At 38.0% G+C, this 19,681-nt stretch overlaps 1 protein-coding gene across 1 annotated transcript in view; it reads right to left on the minus strand.

Moving 5' to 3' along the window:
* The window catches only part of KCNJ3 (potassium inwardly rectifying channel subfamily J member 3), a 146,391-nt gene extending 133,790 nt beyond the window's left edge, over positions 1-12,601 (minus strand). Inside the window, exons 1-2 of the mRNA XM_003921970.4 lie at positions 11,404-12,601; positions 1,040-1,256 (exon numbers count right to left, since the gene is read on the minus strand). Coding sequence (XP_003922019.1) covers positions 1,040-1,256; positions 11,404-12,105 — 919 coding nt within the window. The 5' untranslated portion in view covers positions 12,106-12,601. The remainder of the gene's footprint in view (positions 1-1,039; positions 1,257-11,403) is intronic.
* Between the last annotated feature and the right edge of the window lie 7,080 nt (positions 12,602-19,681).

Raw genomic sequence — 19,681 nt, forward strand, 5'->3', positions numbered from 1 at the left:
CCTGTTCCTTGAACAGTACTGACTGCTACATGATCAAAGACTTTCCACCTTGGTATAAAGCTTGAATTTATCTCTAGTATTGCCAGTGCTAATTTCAATATTGCTATAGTTTATACATAATAATTAGCATTATATAATTCAGATGATATTGGTAGAAAACAATTAAAAGCTAAAATATTTAGTTTTCTCAGTGCTTATACAAAGTGTAGAACTCAAACACACACACACGTACGTATACATACAATTATAGGTATACTACATTATTAATCTCAGACATCCAGTAGGTTCCAAACTAACTGGGCAATGTTTAGGCCCTAAATAATATGTTCATAACTATTGTGAATTTTCTTTGTCAACTTAACTGTCCTCAGACAATAGCAAATGGTATTTAGGGCATACTGATGTTATACTGTGTCTCAAAGAAGAACATTCAGCACATAGCTATATGGGAGCAGAAAAAGAGTAAAAATCTCTTTTTGAAATGAAATTTTGGTCAAGGTTCAGCTGGGGAAATCCACTGACCCATTTCAAAATTAAAATGCTGCTTTAGCACACACAGGACACACAGACACACACACAGGGAATTTTCCACTGAGGTTGCACATAGTGGATATCAAAGCTCTATCAATGATACCCCAAATCACCATCCCCAAGTCCAGAATATGCATGCTGAGTTCAGGCTGCTCACTAATTACCATACATTTTTTGAGCCATAAATCTTTAAAGAAAAATCACAACTATTAAGAAAGTCAAGTTTCTAATTATAATAGGACATCATAATCATTTATAAGAAGTCATCTCACTTTTTTTTTACAGTGAACATTCCTGAGTTAATATTATGTATGTAACTATCAAAACAGTATATTTTAATTTTCAAAATAGTATCGATTTAATGTTACAAAGAAATAAAAGGCAAATCATTACTTTCATTACTAAAAACTCTGAGTCATTTCACCCAACTCATGACAGGTATTGTGCAAATCATATAATGTTATTATGGTATAAAGAAAGTTTTTATGTCATATCTGTTTTTACTCACCAGTTGTTTCCACAATGCCTTCTAGGATGACGACAATCTCGAACTGTTCAGTTTGCATGCTTCGCTGGGATAGGTCATAAAAGGGGCTTTTGGCATCGATCACGTGACAAATTGTGAGGGGGGACACAAGAAAAAGTTGATCTGCCCCTGTACTAAAACCTACATCCAGTTCAAGTTGGTCAAGGGGAAGGAACTCACCCTCAGGTGTCTGCCGAGACTAGACAAGCACACAGAAAAAGAGAAGAAATCACTACTTGTACTGAAATTTTCAAGGCAGCCCAACAGTAATTTACATCATTGCCAACATTCTGCACTATCAATCATCTGCAACAAAATCCAAACAAATCATTATGCAACTATGTTCTAGCAAATGGGCCGAAATCCCACATAGCTCATGAGGAACATACATGCATTATTTATAATACACAACTTGCTATAATTACCATTCCCTAACTCATGGGCTTTGGAGAAGTGCCTGGTCCAACAATGGTTGTTAGCACAAACTGTGGAACTGAGTGTGCATGTGCTGCTGCTTGACAGCAATCACTGCAGGATAGCTCATTGCATGCCAGATATTTTTTCTCTCAACAAAGCAAATAAATAAATAGCCAATTCTTATGGAGTTTCTTAAAGCTGACAAAGATTGACCATCATTTGAAAAGGAAATTGATTATTAAAAAAGAAAACACAACGATTTATTTCCTAGACCTTCAAAAAGTAACAAAACACATATAAAATGAAATAGAAGAATGAAGTACTCATATTAAGCTATGTTATGTACACAAGAGCTTACATAATAAAAATAAATGGCAGATGTTGTTAGCTAATGGTTTTCAAACTCCTACTAATAAACCTCATTATAAATATTTGCTTCTCTGTCATTTCATGACTTTTAAAACACAGTGAAAGATTGTACTAAATTGAACTTTCCTTAATCAAAATGCAATTTCAAAAAAACTATACCTGAGAAACATAGTTTAATAAAAATCTTTCTAAGGTAGTGGCATTCAGTTTGGGTATAAATCAATCTAAAGCTTAATTCAATAAACTGCATGCTAGGACTCTATAAGAAAATTAAATATGACTATTAAAAATTAGCAAACTATGAGGGTAAACTTACTCATCTTTCCTCTTCATTTTCATTTTATTTTCCATATCTATCACATATAATAATCATGTATAAGCAAACATATGTTTGTGTAATTATGATGATAAAATAAGGGCTGGGTAGTTAGGAGTAAGCACAGAAAAAATGGGGGGAAGGAGGAGCATGCTGCTGGTCAAATGGGACTTTGATGAACCTATTTTAACAGATTCCATGTAAAACTAATTTAATAACAAAACAATCTGTAATACTGGTCTGTCCAATGAAATGATTGTTTGAAGAAAAATTCTTACTCTCAGAGTTCCAAAAAAAAAAAAAAAATACATTGGCTTTTTACATGCAGTAAGTGAGTCTGAAAACACTGAGAAATGTGGCTTAGCAACATGTCCTTTGTGGCAAAACAGAATGAAGGGTTCCAAATTGGTGGTGCTTTATTATGGCAACAATTGTTGCAAAGAGTTTCAACAGGAGAATTAGTCAACTAGAGAGGCTACTTTGTAGTTAGAAATATTCAGGGATACTATTTGTGTAGAAATATTCTAATGAAAAGGAGACTGTTTTTCTTCTCTAACTTGTGTGTAGCTGAAAAAAGAAGACCCGGAAAAAAAATGATTGCTGACAAACAAACAAATAAAAGAGCCATGGAAAAATCTGATGGTGCAAAAATTAAAACAGCAGCTCTAGCAACCAATGTTTGAGAAAACTAGGCGTTTCCAAGACAGCATGAAAAAGCTCCCAAAAGAGCTTTTTTGAGTCACCTGTATTTCTAAATCTATTCTCAAATTAGTAAAATATAAACGAGACCAATGTCCTTGAAACTACATGGTTGTATAACAAGTATTGATTAATATAACAAAATAAATGCCAAACACAAAACAAAATTAAAACAACAAAAACAAAAACCTTGTGACATTGTTCTCTCACCTACTAAGAAACAGGTGCTATATGAACACAAGGTGGTATTCTGATGTGTATAATTAATTTGGGTCTTTTTGCTGACCATTCTAAGTTCTGCTTTTCCTGAGCTACATAGCATTGTTGACAATAATAATTGTTTTAAAAACTCAATTTCTCATTTGTTCTAAAATAATTTGCCCCAAAGAAGATACATTTTCCTAAGTATTATATATGTGCACAAATACTAAAATTTGTCTTCCTTTTTCGTACATTTGTTATTTATACCTGTGCTTCATTCTAAAAGGCTTTAGAGTAAGCTATTACATTTCACATTCCCTGATCATTTAACAACCTATGGAAATAAGTGGCCTAGAAACAGGCAGGCTATCAGGAAGTTGACAACTTAGAATAAGAAATGTTTTATTTTTACCAAAGTAGTTTATTCAGACATAAGTAATTTTGGCTTAAAGATGCATAGATCTGTTCCATTTGGCCTCAATATACCTTCTGATTTTGAATATTTGTTTTATACACTCAAAATTATACCTGTACCAAAATCACCCTATCTCTACCCTCCCACCCAAATACTTTATATCCTATCCAGGTCTTCCTATTACATGACACTTTGGGAAACACGCTTTCAATGATTATGTATATATTTTTTAGATAAGTGAAATTCTTTACATATGCATTGAAAATTGTTTTCCAGTGGATACTATATAATTTAACTTTAATATAGAGGTGCTACACGTATTTACAATTTTATTTTCCAAGTCTTTCTTTCTTTATATTAGGCCACCAAATATTTCAACTATTAATATGTTCACCTCCCTGATTTTTTTTTTTCTTCTTTGACTTTGTAGTATACTGGGGAGCCTCTCAATCACTGAAACTCCATAGACTGGCTCAGGTCAAAAGTGAAGGGTACAGTTTTAATATGGCAGGTGCCTGGAATGCTAGAATTGTTTGAAGTCTGAGCTTCTAACTACAGCCAAGTTATCTTAGCAGTGTTCAGTCACATGCTTTTGAAGCTCTCAAAAGCTATACATGCTTACTAAAGACATTTTCAGAAGCACATACATTCTACTCTAGGCTTCTAAATAATTATAATCTAGACTGTCCTAATTCTGGTGCAATTCTGGGGATTTGCAGGAGGGGAAAATATATAAAAAAAGCCAGTGTGTTAGTTTTAAATCTCAACTTGTCTAAGTGCAGGGAGAGAATGTTTGAATGTTTGTTCAGGAACCGTGATACATACATGTACATGAAAGTGAAAGAAAAAATAAAGAGGAGTTATGTATGTGTCTTTATAAAATCAATTTTCTTCTGTAACTTGAGTATGTAATAATTGGCACCACTGATATTCCATCAGCTTCATATTATTTAGCAATTAACTACCATATTTCACCCAGAAACACTGGATAATATGCAGAATATTTTGAGATTAAAAACAATGTAACCTTTCTTCATTTTGTCATGGGATTATAAGAAACCTTCCATTGATAGAGAAATTTGCTGATGATGCAGTTATCTCATTTAGCTTTGTAAACTTTCTAATTCCCAAGGAAACATAGAACCAGGATTGTTTTCTAGATACAAATGTGTAAATTTACATGGTCTAGATCAACAATAATTTAAATTATTTTCAAATTCAAAGTAATTGCTGAAAGTTAAGATTAATGCAGTAAATTAAATTTCTAAAACGGTTACTGTTTGACTTTTATTTCATAAGAAAATTATTTAGAATCACAAGAACTGTGGAATAAATAAGAAAGATGTTTAAAGAAAGACAGTGAATAAAAATTATTAATTCTAAAATTTTAGATGATAATTTGAAAAAACTATGGCTTGAAAATGACTTCCATACAACTTCTATTTTCAATTTTATAGACTCTTGGGAAGGAAGTAAAGGTCTTTCCATCATTTTAGTAATTCTTGTTGATTGCATTACAACAAATTCTGGGAGTTATAAAAATTGAAGAAATCTAGAGCTCAAAATTTGTTTAAATAAATTAATTGTTTAAACTAACTGTCCAAAAAATTATAATGTGAGCATCAGACATTTTTTGATAATTCTGTACAATTTTGGTTGTGGCAATAATTTTGAAGTTACTTACATAGATAGATAGATAGATAAAATTTAATACTAATATTTCAATTATTCACATTTTCATTATATATAAATGGCCTATGTGAAGAATTTAAGACTTGTGTTGCATTTTATCGTTGTTTGTACTAATTTCAAATAAGCAATTCATGTGAAAGGACTTAGAACTTCCTGAGAGCCCCAAAAGAGGCCTACAAGATAATCAACTACAATTCTGACTACAGGTGGAAACAGAATCAAAAGTCACAGGTGCCTAGAAGGGACCATAATTGTCATGTACTTTTCAGACAAACAGCTTTCATATTACAGAGGGTTAACTGTTAAGGGCTTATTCAAAGACAGACAGACAGACACACACACACAAACACACACACACACACACACACACACACACACACAGATACATACGTGACCCTAGGATACACATTTAATACTGCCCTGGGACAAGGTGATCCATATTTGTTCCCCTTCCTTCTGGCAGATATGTGGCCAAGTGTCCACATTCATTTGTCAAGGCCACATTTCGCCAATGTAATCCATATCTTTGTTCCCTCTTTCTCTCCCATCTCTAATCTGTAACTATGTTCTTTCCTAGCTTCAAGTGAGGCTTAGGGAATTTTGAATAACACGTTTAATCACTACTGTCTGATACTAGATATTTAACTCTATCATATTCTAAAGCTTGATCCACGCCTCACCACCTTTCACAAGTCCTTACTGGAAAAGGGCCCACAGGGCCAGTGGTCTGGGAAGGAAAGGAAAGGAAGCTAAGAGAAAGAGTAAGCCATTCTTGCCTTCGACCTCCCCATTTTATCTGTAATTTAACTTATTCTCTTTATATGTGGTGTGTGTGTGTGTGTGTGTGTGTGTGTGTGTGTGTGTGTGTGTGCATGCGAATATATGCTGCAGTCATAAAGAAAATTACATGGAATGAGGTCAGAGTAGTATCTGGCAGTTAATATTGGGAAATGAGCCAAACACAGGTACCAGGATCAGGAAAAGTACCTTGTAACCCAAAGTAGTTATGGCAATGGCTTTGGTGCCCAAACCAAAATTTAAGTAGTCAGGTAGAGGAGACTAGAGACCTAGAAGTTTATTGGGATTGTCTACAATTGCACTGTATATTTATTTGGACTCCTTGAGCTTGAAATTCCATGAAGACTCAGATGGAAAAACTATGATTTAAAGTCAAGTCCAAAATAAGGATTTTTATTGCTGATACAATTAACAAAAAAAGTTCAATTTTATGAAAAGAGCATTTCTTATAGAATGCAATGTAATTTAGCTTATAATAGATTATGTGAGGCTTTCATATAATTCAAATGAAAGAACAGCTTTATTAATTCCTTGAGGGCCTTTTGTGGCATTTGTAATAACTGAGGACAGGCTTTGTAACCCTACTTGCACATTTCCTCCTACTCACCAAACACTCTCCAATCTATCAAATACTTTTTCCTCCTCTCTTTATCATTTGTTCTTACCTACTGCTGTTTATCTGTGGGTCTTTATGCCCCTGATTTCTGTTCACTTTTTCTTCCCTGAGTGCAAGCCAACCTTTACTTTTCAGGAATCACATTAAAAATAAAAAAGTCAAACAAAATATATTACTACTATTTTAAAAAGAATAATAATTATACATTTTTAAAAGAAACCAAGATCTATACTTATTAGAGAATTGGGATGCTTGTGTCAGAGAAGGAAAAGCTAGAGTAAATAGAAACTGTGCTAATTTTAAGGATATAATGAATCTACATAAAGAACTCACAAACCAATACAAGACCTAGCTCCTGAGCATTCGGAGGTACTCAGCCTTGCCCCCTTGAGTATTTTGACTAATGGTCTAGGTGATGGTCAGAAGAACAGGGCTTTAAAAAAAAAAGATATTCATTTGTGGATTTTATTTTTGTAAAGGAAGGTAAATAATTGTATCAATATTAAAAGTAAAGTTCAAATTGGCCATGGTCAATTGGTGAGGAGTCTTAATTATAAAATTAAGATCATACTGAGTCAAACGTAATCACATTTAAGTGCAAGAAATGAAATTAAAACAAACCAATAAATATATGAGAAAACTACAGGAATCCTGTGATTCTGGAATCATTGTGGTTAGATTAGCAAAATGTTGGAGGATAAAGAGCTTAATGGTCTTTCAGACAACCATTTTTTAAATTGTATCTGCACTTGATAATAGTCATATGGAGAAATAAGACAACATCCAGTTTGGAGTATTTGACATAAATATATGGAGGATTAAAAAAGTGAGCACAAAAATAACATATCTGATGTCAGAAGAGGAAAGGAATGTACTCTATTACTTTTGACAAGTGAAAGTGAAGGATTGCGCAGCTGACCTCTTAGAAAAGAAAGAGGATAACTATTGGCAATAAATAGAATTATAAAGCAGTAAGATTACGCTTCCAGAAAATTAATCCTTATCCTTTGGTTTTGAGATATGAATACGACCATAGTTTATTTTATGTTTACTTTATGTAAAAAATTGTGTACTGACTGGATGAATATAACCATATATATGATGTCATTGAGATAATAAATTTGTAATTTATTGAACAGTGTATCAAAGAATAGTAATTAATTCTTGCACTGACAAGTTGTATGTCTAGGTCAATCAACGATTCTTAATAGGTTGGTGGAAAGGAGTAAGACTTCCAAATCCTTTAAACCCAACACTAAACTATAGGGTGCAGTGTTCCAGCTACTGGTCTCAACGTCTTAATCCAGGCATTTTTATAAAAACTTTCAACTAGATGACATATTAATTTAGCACAGCCTTGATACTAGTTAGTCCCTATTTTCTGAGTAAAGCATAAAATGAAAAGAAGACAAGTAAAATAAATGGAAAATTCAAGTAAAAAGTAAATATGGTGAGGAGAGGAAGAAAGAATATTCATCTTAAAACACTGCCTATATCTACATTTATAATTCAATCATAGATTTTAATCAGTAACTTCAAACCTAGCCTTTGATTTTTATTTAAAATACTTTCTTTTTTTCTGAGTAGAATAAGGTCTGACCCCTCCAGGCATAAAGTTGAAAGATCTACATTTGACTAATGAAAGAAATTTTAGTATTTGTAAGGCTGGAAGACAGGAATAGAGATGAAATAAAAAGTGCTTTCAAATAAAGGAAAAGCATAATTAAAAATTAGGCAGAGAAGTTTTACAAAAAAACTTCCATCAAAAGTTAGGCATTTTAAAACTATTACACATGAAAAATTTCGTAACAACAAGCATTAGAAAGCTATGCCCATGTTCTTATTGTCTTCCCAAGAATCAAAAAGTGCTTGATAATTAGTAAATGGAACTTTTATATTTATCTAAAGAAACTTTTATTTAGCAAATAAGAAAACAACAATAGAAAAAAATTAATAAAATTAAATTAGGTGATAGGAAAAGCATACATGCCCTATAGTTACTAGTACTAAATATTATATTGGATTTTATTGCCTTAAAAATTCTACACATTTGGTATTAAAGACACATAAACTTTGCGTTTAAACTACCAAATGGAGTCTAAAAGGGGGAAATTGTTTATAATACATAAGAAGAATGTATAAAACTGATAGGGACATATTATTACTTCAAGATTTTGGCATAGCTTCTCTTTAAAAATACAGTTGATTGTTTTAGGTCGCTTCATCTCAGTCCCTAAGAGAAAATGAGAGCAACTTGTTAAAGCCAAATCTCCCACCTAGATTTGCTGAATGTTATCATTTCCCCAATAAGACATGACTGCTTTTTAATAAAGTCTAAGGAATAATGAGAACCACAATAATTCACTTAAATTACCATGGCTACAGGAAAAATGAACTTTGAACACACTAGGCTACCTGGCTAGCTGAAGAGTTACCCACGGATCAACCCTTTCCCCTCATGAAAAGCAGGGGAGAATTTCACTATAATTTTGTTTAAATATAAATCGATGCCACAGGTAAATCATGGTTACTTCTAGCACTGACATCTTCTGAACAAATCAAAAGTAAAAGACTTTATGAGAATATTACATGTATAATTTTAATGAGATGTTTTTATCACCTTGTGTTAATATAGCACCTTGCTCCAAATTTGTCAACACTATAAATCTTTCATCTTTTTAATTAGGACACTCTTTATGGTATATATTATATATTTCTTTAGACAGAAAAATTATTATCAGTACCCTGCACCAGTGTAGAGACTGGGTGCTTCAGAATCATTGCATAAAAAAAAAAAAAAAAAAAAAAAAACCTTTGCATTAAAAAAAGAAACAGAAACTAATATATAGGTTAATCCTAATGATGACTGGCTTTGTTGAAATGAAATGTAAAAAAAAAAAAAAAAAAAAAAAAAAAGCTATAAACATCAAAAATATGTTGTCTGGAACAAACATCTCTAATAACCTTATATGTTTAAAAAACTAGAGAATGCCTATAAATAACTTTTAATATCTAATTTTCAATTTCCATTACCTCAATCAATATGGCAAACTCCTCTTCAGTAAGCCTCAAAGTGATACATAAACATGGATTCCTTGAACAGAAACTTTGCCACTATAATAACAAAGTGTTCCTATCTGCCTAGCAGGCCTAACCTAAAGGAAGAAATGCTGTATTGTGATCTGTGGGTAGATACAGACACATACAATTACCATTATAATAAACATACCTACAACACAACTGCTCTGTTTGATCTGACAAACTGCTTGGTTCAAATAGTGGTCAGTAACAATACACTAAGTTAAAATTTTTTAAAATTGTATGCAGTTCATTGAAATTAATTATAAATGAATATGATCTATCCAAATTATTTATTCATAGTTACCTTAATGAACATTTACATCAGAACCAGGTTGATAATTATCCACTATGGTATACAAAATTTAGTTTATTTACTGTATGTAACACAGTAAATATGTATAGAATATGAAGTGACAGGACAAGTGAACTGCTTTAATTTAAACACTTTACTGAGCAACTTAGTCAAGGATAATTATGGTAAGATTTTGTAAGTGAATAATGAAAATGACCCAAGAGCAAAACTTTTAAAAGCACATTGGATCCCTTTTAACTACAACATTAAGTTGGGGCTGTGTAAAACAATAGATACTTGTGGAGTGGAAATTAAAATGTAAAAGACAAAATCTCAAATACTGAGATCAGATTTTCAGAATCTGGCTTCGGTTCTCTATGCAATCTCAGATAAACATTTTTCATTGTATGAACTATTTATTTAAGGTCATCTTTTTCAATTTATGAACATCTGAAAACTACTGAGAAAAGTACCTTTGGGGAAGAATATGAATTGTAAATCACACACAAACAACTGGGCTTTAAGCCTTCCTTCCCATACTCTAATTGGATGAGTGATTAAGAAGGACTTCTCTTGTTTGTGGTGGTGCCCTCTAACGACTAGACGGACCTTGCTTTAATAACCACTCCATGTGCAATTTGTTTTAGCATTTACACCGCTGATGGTAGGAAGCAATCTTCTTTAATGGATGCTGAAAGCTTCAAGTGAAATCTGTAATTGACAAAGACTTCATAGAAACAGGCAATTAAGAATAAAATTAACAAGAGGCTCTACAGGAAAAGCACTCAAGCTTTCATAGAACGGGTCTCTAGGAAAATATTCAGTAAAAATAAAAATTTAGAAGAACCAAGTGTGGTTTCTTCCACTTTATTATCTGCTTCCTGGTTCTGTGTGTTTGTTAAAAAGATAGAGTTCAAGACATTGGGTCTAGAGGAGTAATCCGCCTCCTAATATTATTAGGGTCAAAAAAAGGAAAGAAAAAAATAAGAAAAGCCCATCGCGAAAGTTGAGGCAAGTTCAGCACCTATTTCTTCAAAATAACAGCGGTTCAGGTGAGTTCTAGGACCTCGCATTGAATGGGGCCGTCTGTCGACAACAAACAAAATCGCTCTGAAGAGCAAAGCAACAAGGACAGGAAGACAAACAGGGCACTAACTGCCCTCAAGGCTCTAGGAGCCAACACCAGTCCTTAAGTGTTACTAGTCCAGAATGTGATCCAGCACGTCCGAAAAGACGAACATAAACAGGAGCACGACAGTGCGTGGGAAAAGAACACAACTGTCAACCGCGTTCTCCGCCCAGTCCTCCAACCCCCGATCCCCCAAAAGGAAGTTTACCTGTGGCAATAGGTAGAACCAGGGGAGGGGGCCCGGGCTGGTTCTCAGGCGAGTTCCTCCCGGGGTTTGGGGGACGCATGTCTCCCGGTGGGGAAGGGGCGGGGAGCACTTACTTTGAGCAGCTTGCAGCGGATTTGCGCGGAGACCATGTGGCTGTTGCGCAGGTTGCCCACCCGGAACATAAGCGTGAGTTTTCCGTCCCTCATGGAGATCACCGCGTGCTCGCTGAACATGAGGGTCTCGGCGCGCTTCTTAGGCTGGGACATCTTGATGAACATGCAGCCGATAAGGAAGGCGTCCACGATGGAGCCCAGGATGGACTGGAAGAGGAAGAGGATGATGCCCTCGGGGCACTTGTCGGTGATGTATCGGTAGCCATAGCCGATGGTGGCCTCGGTCTCGATGAAGAAGAGGAAGGCAGAAGGGAAGTTATAGACATTGGCCACGCAAGGCGTGTAGTTACCGACGTGGGCTTTGTTCAGGTCGCCCCGAGTGTAGGCGATCACCCACCACATGGACGCCATGAAGAGCCAGGCCACGGTGTAGGTGAGAATGAAGATGAAGAGGTTCCAGCGCCACTTGAGGTCCACCAGCGTGGTGAAGAGGTCCGAGAGGTAGCGGCTCGTCTCGCTGCCCAGGTTGCCGTGCTGTACATTGCACCGGCCGTTCTTGTCCACGAACCGCTGCCGCTTCTTCTTGGGCACAAGCTGCTGCTGCGGGTCCTGGCCTGGCCCCTGGGGCTGCAAGCCCGAGCCGCTGGACGATGTGGTCACTACCTGGTAATCGTCCCCAAATTTCCTTCGGAGTGCAGACATAATACGAAGGGGCGAGCCAGATTCAAACGCGAAGCGAAGGCGCAGGAGCTGGGCGCTGCAAACTAGCACCAATAAGGAGGTGGGGGCGGGGGAGGAAAGGGGGCGAACCGAGCGCTCCTGGGGTGGGGGGCGCACCCGGCAGGTAGCTGAGGTCTCTGCCCCCTGCAGACGCCTCTCCTTCGCCCCTGGGACGGAGGCTTTCCTTCCAAGGTGAGTCTTGAAAAGTGTTCTCCCGCACTCAAGGCAGGGGGGATGCAAGGACCCGGAACCCAAGCGCAATTTTGCCTCCAAGCTTTCCAGGGCTCCTCTTTTCCTTCCCCACCACCGGCATCCCGGGTCACCTCTTGCCTCCCCACGGCCCGGCCCTCCTGATTATCCTGCAGTGCCCCCAAACTGACTGCTTAAAATTAATGAGTTGACAAGCGAGTCCCAACCCACCTGCCAACTCGCTGGCTGCCTAAGAAGCTGCCTCTACCTGCCTGGACCAGACCCTCCCCCCTCCCCGCCGCTCCCCAATCTCCCGCCCCCTGGGACCGCTCCCCGCACCCCTGCGCACCTGCCTCCTATCTTTTAGCCAAAATCCCGCCCAAAGGCATGTCTGCCAGCCACTGGTGCAACGCCCCCTACCCACGCCCTCCGGGCTCAGATTCCCGGGTTCCGGACTCCAGTGACCTGTCCGCCTGGCGTCCCCCGACCGCCTAGTTTCCGCGGACGCCACCGGGGCCCTCCGGCGGACCCTCAAGGGCCCGCAGGCCGCCCCCGCGCTCAGCGGAGACTCGGCAGTGCTCGGAGCCTGGGCACTCACCCAGCGGGAGAGGGCAGGAGGCGGCGCGGCGGGGGGTAGCGGCAGCCTGGCCTCGCACTCTGCGCTCACGGCTGTTTTCCTCGTTCCCACTTTTCCTGGTTTACCACGATGGGCGCCAATGCAGGTCCCCCAAGCTCCGCACCTCCGTGAGGGCACTGCGCTGTCCCTGCCAGAAAGATCCTTGGCGCACAGAGCACCGACTGACTCGAGCGGGGGACTCGTGGGTTCCCTGGCGCTGTGCCCTCCTTCCAGGCGACAGCGGTGCTGCTGGACAGGGTTCGAGCCTCGGGTTGCCGGTCAGACTTTCAGGTTAAACAGTAGCGCCGCTCCAGCTTTTCCTCTGCCTCTTCCTTCTTCGGTCCCCCACTCCTTGTCAGCGCCTCGGTGGCCCCGGGTGGAAGATCCGAGGCGCAAGCCGGGGCAGCAGGAATGTGGTGTGTGTGGTGGTGCGTGTGATCAGCTGCAGAGCCGCGCTAGCCCCGCCTGTCCCTGCCTTCCCCCGCTGCTCCACCAGCCTGAATTGCACCTCCGAGCCTCAGTTGAGCCTGCAGTGTCTGGCAGCTCAGGAAAAGCGAGCCCCTCCAATGAGAAGCGGCTCTAAATCTGCTCCCAAACGCCCGCCAACTCTCCTTCCTCGCCCCCTGCATCAGTCAGAAAGCCCCCAGCAAAAAGCAAATGCTGCTCACTGAAAGAAGAGAAGTACAATATGTCTCTAACTGGGCACTCGTTTAAACGGATGCCTGGATTTGGGGTTGCATCATAAACAGAGATCCCAACTGGCTTTGAGATAGGCATTTTCAGAACTCAAACTTGCAGGAAGCTTAAGGGCCCTTAGGATGAGAACAGAAAGGGGGGGAGACACTAGTAGAAATCCTTTCTGGAAATGGCTCTATTAGAAAGGCTCAGAATATCTGGAGTTAATGTGTGCCTCTAATTGAGGGAGGAAGGCTGGATTTTAATGGCCCCAGCGTGGAAGTTAACTTTAATGGAGGGGCAAAGTGCAGAAATAGCTAATAGAGTGCCCATGAGTAAATACCAGCTTGTTTACCACAATTCATGTTTGCTTTAAAATGCCACGATATCTTACGGCATATTTCAGTCAGTCCAGATACATGAAGTTGATTTTGTTAGAAAATCATCAAATCATGGCATTATAAAAGCAAAAGGCTGCTACCAGACTCCCACAGAAAGGAAAATAAGTACATAATCACTCTATGCATGCTCTGCCAATAGGTACTCATTTGTACCTCTCTACTTCTAAACCAACTGCAGGAAAGTGTGTGTCAGGTTGTCAGCCATAAGCAAGGGACTCTTTCACTGCTATTTGGTTAAAATGTCTATCCTCAGTTACAGATGCTTCTCCTGCCAGTTTTCTGATAAAAGGTTAGTAACTCCCTGTTTGTTCTCTTAAGATTACATAAGAAGGGAAAGTGACACCGTGGGAAGTGGAAACTTCTCTGGTCCTGGAATCATAAGACCTGATTTGAGTCGCATTTGTGCCATTTTCAAGCTGTGTGACCTTGAGCAAGTAGCTGAACAACTTTGAGACCTAATTTATTCCCCTGAAAAACTGGGAGTTTAAACATTTTCCTAATGTTGGTATGCAAAAAGAGAGTAAACGTGGTTTTATTATTTCTGCTATGAAGGATGTTATTTCTTGGGCTATAAAGTTGCAACAAGGCTGAGAAGAGATTACAAATGAGCTTTTGCAATTGGCACCATGTTGTGAACTAACACCTATATTCTCATCTCATCTCTGACTACTCTCCCCCAAGCTCATTATGCCCTTGGCAGCCTGGCTTCTTTCAATTCCTGATACACACCAAAGCATAGCTCCAGCCTTGGGCCTTTGCACTGTATGTGTTCCTTCTGCCTGGAAAGTTCTTGCTCTTTGCTCCATGCTGCTGGCTCCTTCAATCATTCAACTATCAACCTAAATGCACCCTTCTCAGGGAAGTCTTCCCAAGCATCTCAGATATTCCCATCACATCAATCTTCCTTATCACATTTTTTATAGCTACTGTTTTCTTCATTTGTTAGTTGTCTTTCTCTTCCATTTTCAGTTGTAGAATGTAAGCTGTATAAGGGCAAGGACCTTGTCTGCCTAGTTCTCTGCTATGTCTCTAATACCTAGAAAAGTATCTATCACATACTAGGTCCACAATAAATATTTATTAGATCAATAACGTGCCAATCTATATCACTGGAAACTCTACATGCATTGAAACTCTGAGGTAATACAGAACTAAATAAAAGTAATGACTAAATCAGATCACTTGTACGACAATGTAAAAAACATATAAGTTTTTCTTAAAAAAGAGCAATACTTTCTATGCTTGTTAGCTTTAGAACTGATATTCAGTCAGGTTCCAAGTCTTTCTATTGTTATTGCTGCAATATCTCTCATAATTACTCCTCTCTTAAAAAAAAAAAGTCACTACCTTTCTTTGAATTCTCATTTTAAGTAGGTTCAAACTCAAATAACTTTGTCTTTATTGGATTTTTCTCTCTTTCAGACTACCCTGGATAGTAGTACTAGAACTCTCACTTTAAACCATGTACTTAGCATTGGCATAGAAAATAAAAATTCTCTGGTTGTTTCATCTGGAAGCTTTTAAACATTCCCACTTTTTGAAAAACAAGTTTTCATGAAAAACCTTTGCCATTTTCTAGCAACCAGATTTATAAACAAATAAGTTTATACTTCAAAAGACATGATCTAATCTAATCCTCTCATTTTACAGTGAGCAAATTGAAGATAGAAAGGCAAAATAACTTGTTCAATGTCACAGAGTTGATAAGTCGAAACTGAGACTTGACCCCAGAACCTAGATATAGAACCTAGATGCTCTGCCATTTCTTACAGGTAGTGGCAGAGTAGGAAAAGAGCCTTGGATTGCTGATCGATGGTGAGGGCTTTCTTCCTTTATAGGCCTAGCTTCTCATCATGCAGGTGAAGTCTAAGATCCTCCAACATATGGCGTAATCTAGCTTTCCAAATTATCTCCTACCTTCCTTTTAATGGGCACTTTGTTCTAGCCAACTTTGACTATTAGATACTTCTCAAACATCACCTATATTAACTTCATTTGTTCACTCATTTCTTATCACTTAAAATATCTTTTTTTCTACGCCTGCAAAGTCCAAATCATAGGCACTAGTATGTAAAGAGAGGGAAGGATTTCTTCACATTTTATTTAAATTGCTATTGCTGTCATTAAGTTTTTCATTTTACTCCCACTAAGAGTAATACATCCCTCCTCTGAACTCTCATTTCCCTAAATTTCCAGTGTGACATTTTTCATATTCTATCTTGCATTTCAGCTTAGAATTTACCAAAATCCCCTCTGAGCACCCTGAGCATTGACTTCTTTATAATTTGGTACCACCTGGTATTCCATGAACCAAACTGGCCTTGCTCATGGTAAACATTTGATAGACTGTTAGAGAGAACCAAAATTTATTAAGAGCCTACTTTAATGTGGCAGGTAATGTGCTTAGAACTTTAAAGGTTAGTATTTATATTATATAGATAGAAAGACAGTGAAGCAGAGATTCCAAAACATATCTGCCTATTGTCAAGGTTTCTATTCTTTTAATGACACAGTGCTGCCAGGGAAGTTAAATATTTTTAAGGATGCCATTGTGTCATACTTTAAATGTGACTGAGGCTTTGACCTATTTGTGACATTGAGTCCAACTCTTTGAAAATGTTCACAGATGAACCAAACTCATCTTTTCCTGTGAGGGCAGCTGCTTCCAGGATGAGGTTCTGGAGGGCAGCCAGCTCTGCAGTGCAGAGGCCAGGCGGATGTGTGGGGAATGGATGATAGAAGGCCTCCTAACCAGGTGCTGTCTGATGAACTGAAGTGAAACACTGCAAGCAGAACGGGTCAAAGGAGAGAGAGGCACACAATTTCAGGCCAGGCCACAAAGCCAGGAAAAATCTGGAAAATATGACTGCACAATACAAAATCATCTGGAGTCTAACATTTAAAGATAGTGTGGTAAATTATAAGAAAACTACCATACAGTTCATGAGGGTGGGGGGGATCAAAGCTATATTTAACAAACTCAACTAAGAGAAAGCTACATATTTATTCTGCCTGGAAAGTACTTCTGGCAATGTCTTATTTGCTGTGTCCAAAATTAGTAATATCATGAATAACTATAACTTCAGAAATGAAGGATATGATTCTGTGTTTTATACTAAAAAGGCATGACTTTGCACATGCACTTATCCTATTATGTAACTGAACAGTGTGGGGAAAAGAGTATATCTAATATGAAAGAAAAAACCTCTGCCCCTGAGAAGTCCACATTCTAAAAATGACTTAATCGGCCAACTGTGACAAAAGCAAGGCTTTGAACATCTCAGTATCCCTGGAGTCTGTCTTCTCGTCATTCACTTATTGCCACTGTGACACACCACGTGACAGTCTGCATGGCTAGAAATATTAATTACTCTCTGGGGAAGATGGTATTATATTTAATACTCCTTGACTCCTAATCTTAACATTCTCCAAAAGTTCAATGAAGAAATGGGCAGGCCTGGGGTTCTAATGCTTTCATGCTTCAAAAGGTGACACATTCCCATTGCCACCATAAGTTTTGCTATATCTGGGAAGAGGTCACTCTTTGAAATTCTATATGCAATTTTGGGAAATAGAATGGTGTTCCTTTTTTTTATCCTCCTAAAAAAGAATACTGAAGTTATTTTCTCTCTTGCCAAAAAGAGAAGAAAAAAAATGAGAAGGAGAAATCAGTTTGAGATTTGATTGCGCAGACGTGAGAACAGAGGCATTGCCATACCATGGCAGATGACTCATCCAGCCTTTAATCTTGGCTCCAAACCCTGGCCTCTGCCTGAGGATTCGGAGAAAGGCAATATGCCATTCTAACTTGTAGACCATTTATTTAGCAAGGTTCTCCTGACTTAAACCCTCTCTTTACTGCAAAGCTGTAAATTGGAGTATTCTGATTTATGAAAGAATAAGGACTTTTAAAGTCTTCAAGAGCTCAACATCTGTTTAAAAAGAAATAATTGTTTCATTAGACCTAAAGATTTTTTTGGCAGGGCTTCAGGGAAAAGTAACAATTTCCTATTCTCTTCTATGTACATGAAACTTATACTGAGGATTTCTTTCCTGAGAACACCAATGAAGTCCCAGATGTCAAAATACATATAAGAATTTTGCTTGATTTAGCACAAAAAAAAATTTAATGTGCACAAACTATGTATCTAGCATTATGGCAAAGTTTGTGCAGATCAGAAATAATGAAGACAATATGTCAACAAAATATGACGATATATTTTTTCAAAATAATAATGACAATAATAATAAGTAATACAATGTGGTAAGTACCTAAAGAAAGAGAATTGCTTTATTTGCAGCCAGAGGAACAGATGCCTTCAGGAAATATTGCTCTGGCTAATGGGAGTTTTCCAAACCTGTTAAACTGGAATCACTTACATTTGGTTCAGCATTAAATTATCTCTAATCAGACTACTTTATTTTAGCACTCTGCAAATAGATTTTTAATGACAAGATTTTTAAGAGGTAAGATTTTTACACAATTTGAATAAAATAAAAAATAACTTGTAACCACATTATAAAATCTTTCAAACATGTATTAAAATTCTGGGAGAAAAATACAAACAGTAGATTTTAGAGGTGGTAAAATTTTCACTGTAATTTTCTGTGTATGTGGATACAGTAAAAGATTAAAATTATTTTTCAATAATTGGAAAACAGTAATACAACTTCTAAACAATGTTTAAAAATATTAAGGCAGATAATAATGTCAACACAGCTTATCTGGGAAGCAGATGCTGAGAGAAAGTTGAGAGATGAAGTTTCTTAGGGCACACTGCCTAAGACAGATAAAAGAGGAAGGAAGAAAATGAAGCAGAGAGAGCCTTCAACTCTGAAGCAGAGCTGACACCCGTGAAAGGAAAGATGGACAGGTGCAGGAAGAAGAATTGAGTAGAGAGAGACTCAGACAATGATGTAAATCACGTGTAAGTCAGATAAAGTCTTGGCTAACCCAATGGGGAGCTCCCAAGCCCAGCTGGCCCATTAAAAGAGTACCACATTGGGCAAAGATGGCCTGGTCCTAATGGCCTCCCAAAGTGTCAGTGGCTAGGAGCTGTGGTTGCCCGTGCTTGTCTTCAGCTGAATGCTGCATCAGATTTGGAAAGGTGCTGCAGCTGGAGGCTGTGAGCTAAGCGCATGGCCTCTAGCTGAAGGGCAAGCTCTTCTTGAAGGAAGATCCAGTGGCACATCTGCATGGCTTCCAAACAGAGTAGAGAAATGGAACTTACTGGTGTCTCTTCAGAAGTTTTGTTACAAATATCCAGAAATGTTTCTATAATCTGATCAGCTGATTATGAATGTATGCATAAGTCTTTAGTTTTGGTGGGATCATATAAATCCCATTTTGTGGAGTAAGGGGTGACAGGGATATAGGGTATAACACCTAGCTATCCATGTTCATCTTTGTTTTGATTACTGTTGTCTAGAAGACATACATATATCTATGTAACTTCCTTTAGCATCCTCCAGCACAGAGGCTGCATTAAGACTGCATGAAGGAGAGGGAGAAAAGGGAGGAACAGAACAATTGGATATAGGACAGTGATAGGAAATAAGGGAGAAGCCAATAAAGCAGGAAAGACCCTCAGTTACAAATGGGGTAGGGAACAGAACTCAAACATTTTATGGCAGGTAACCCAGGTCAGTATAGTAAATAGAATGGTGAATATAAAGG

This window comes from Saimiri boliviensis, chromosome 5 (genome assembly GCF_048565385.1).
Source record: "Saimiri boliviensis isolate mSaiBol1 chromosome 5, mSaiBol1.pri, whole genome shotgun sequence".
Classification (NCBI taxonomy): Eukaryota; Metazoa; Chordata; class Mammalia; order Primates; family Cebidae; genus Saimiri; species Saimiri boliviensis.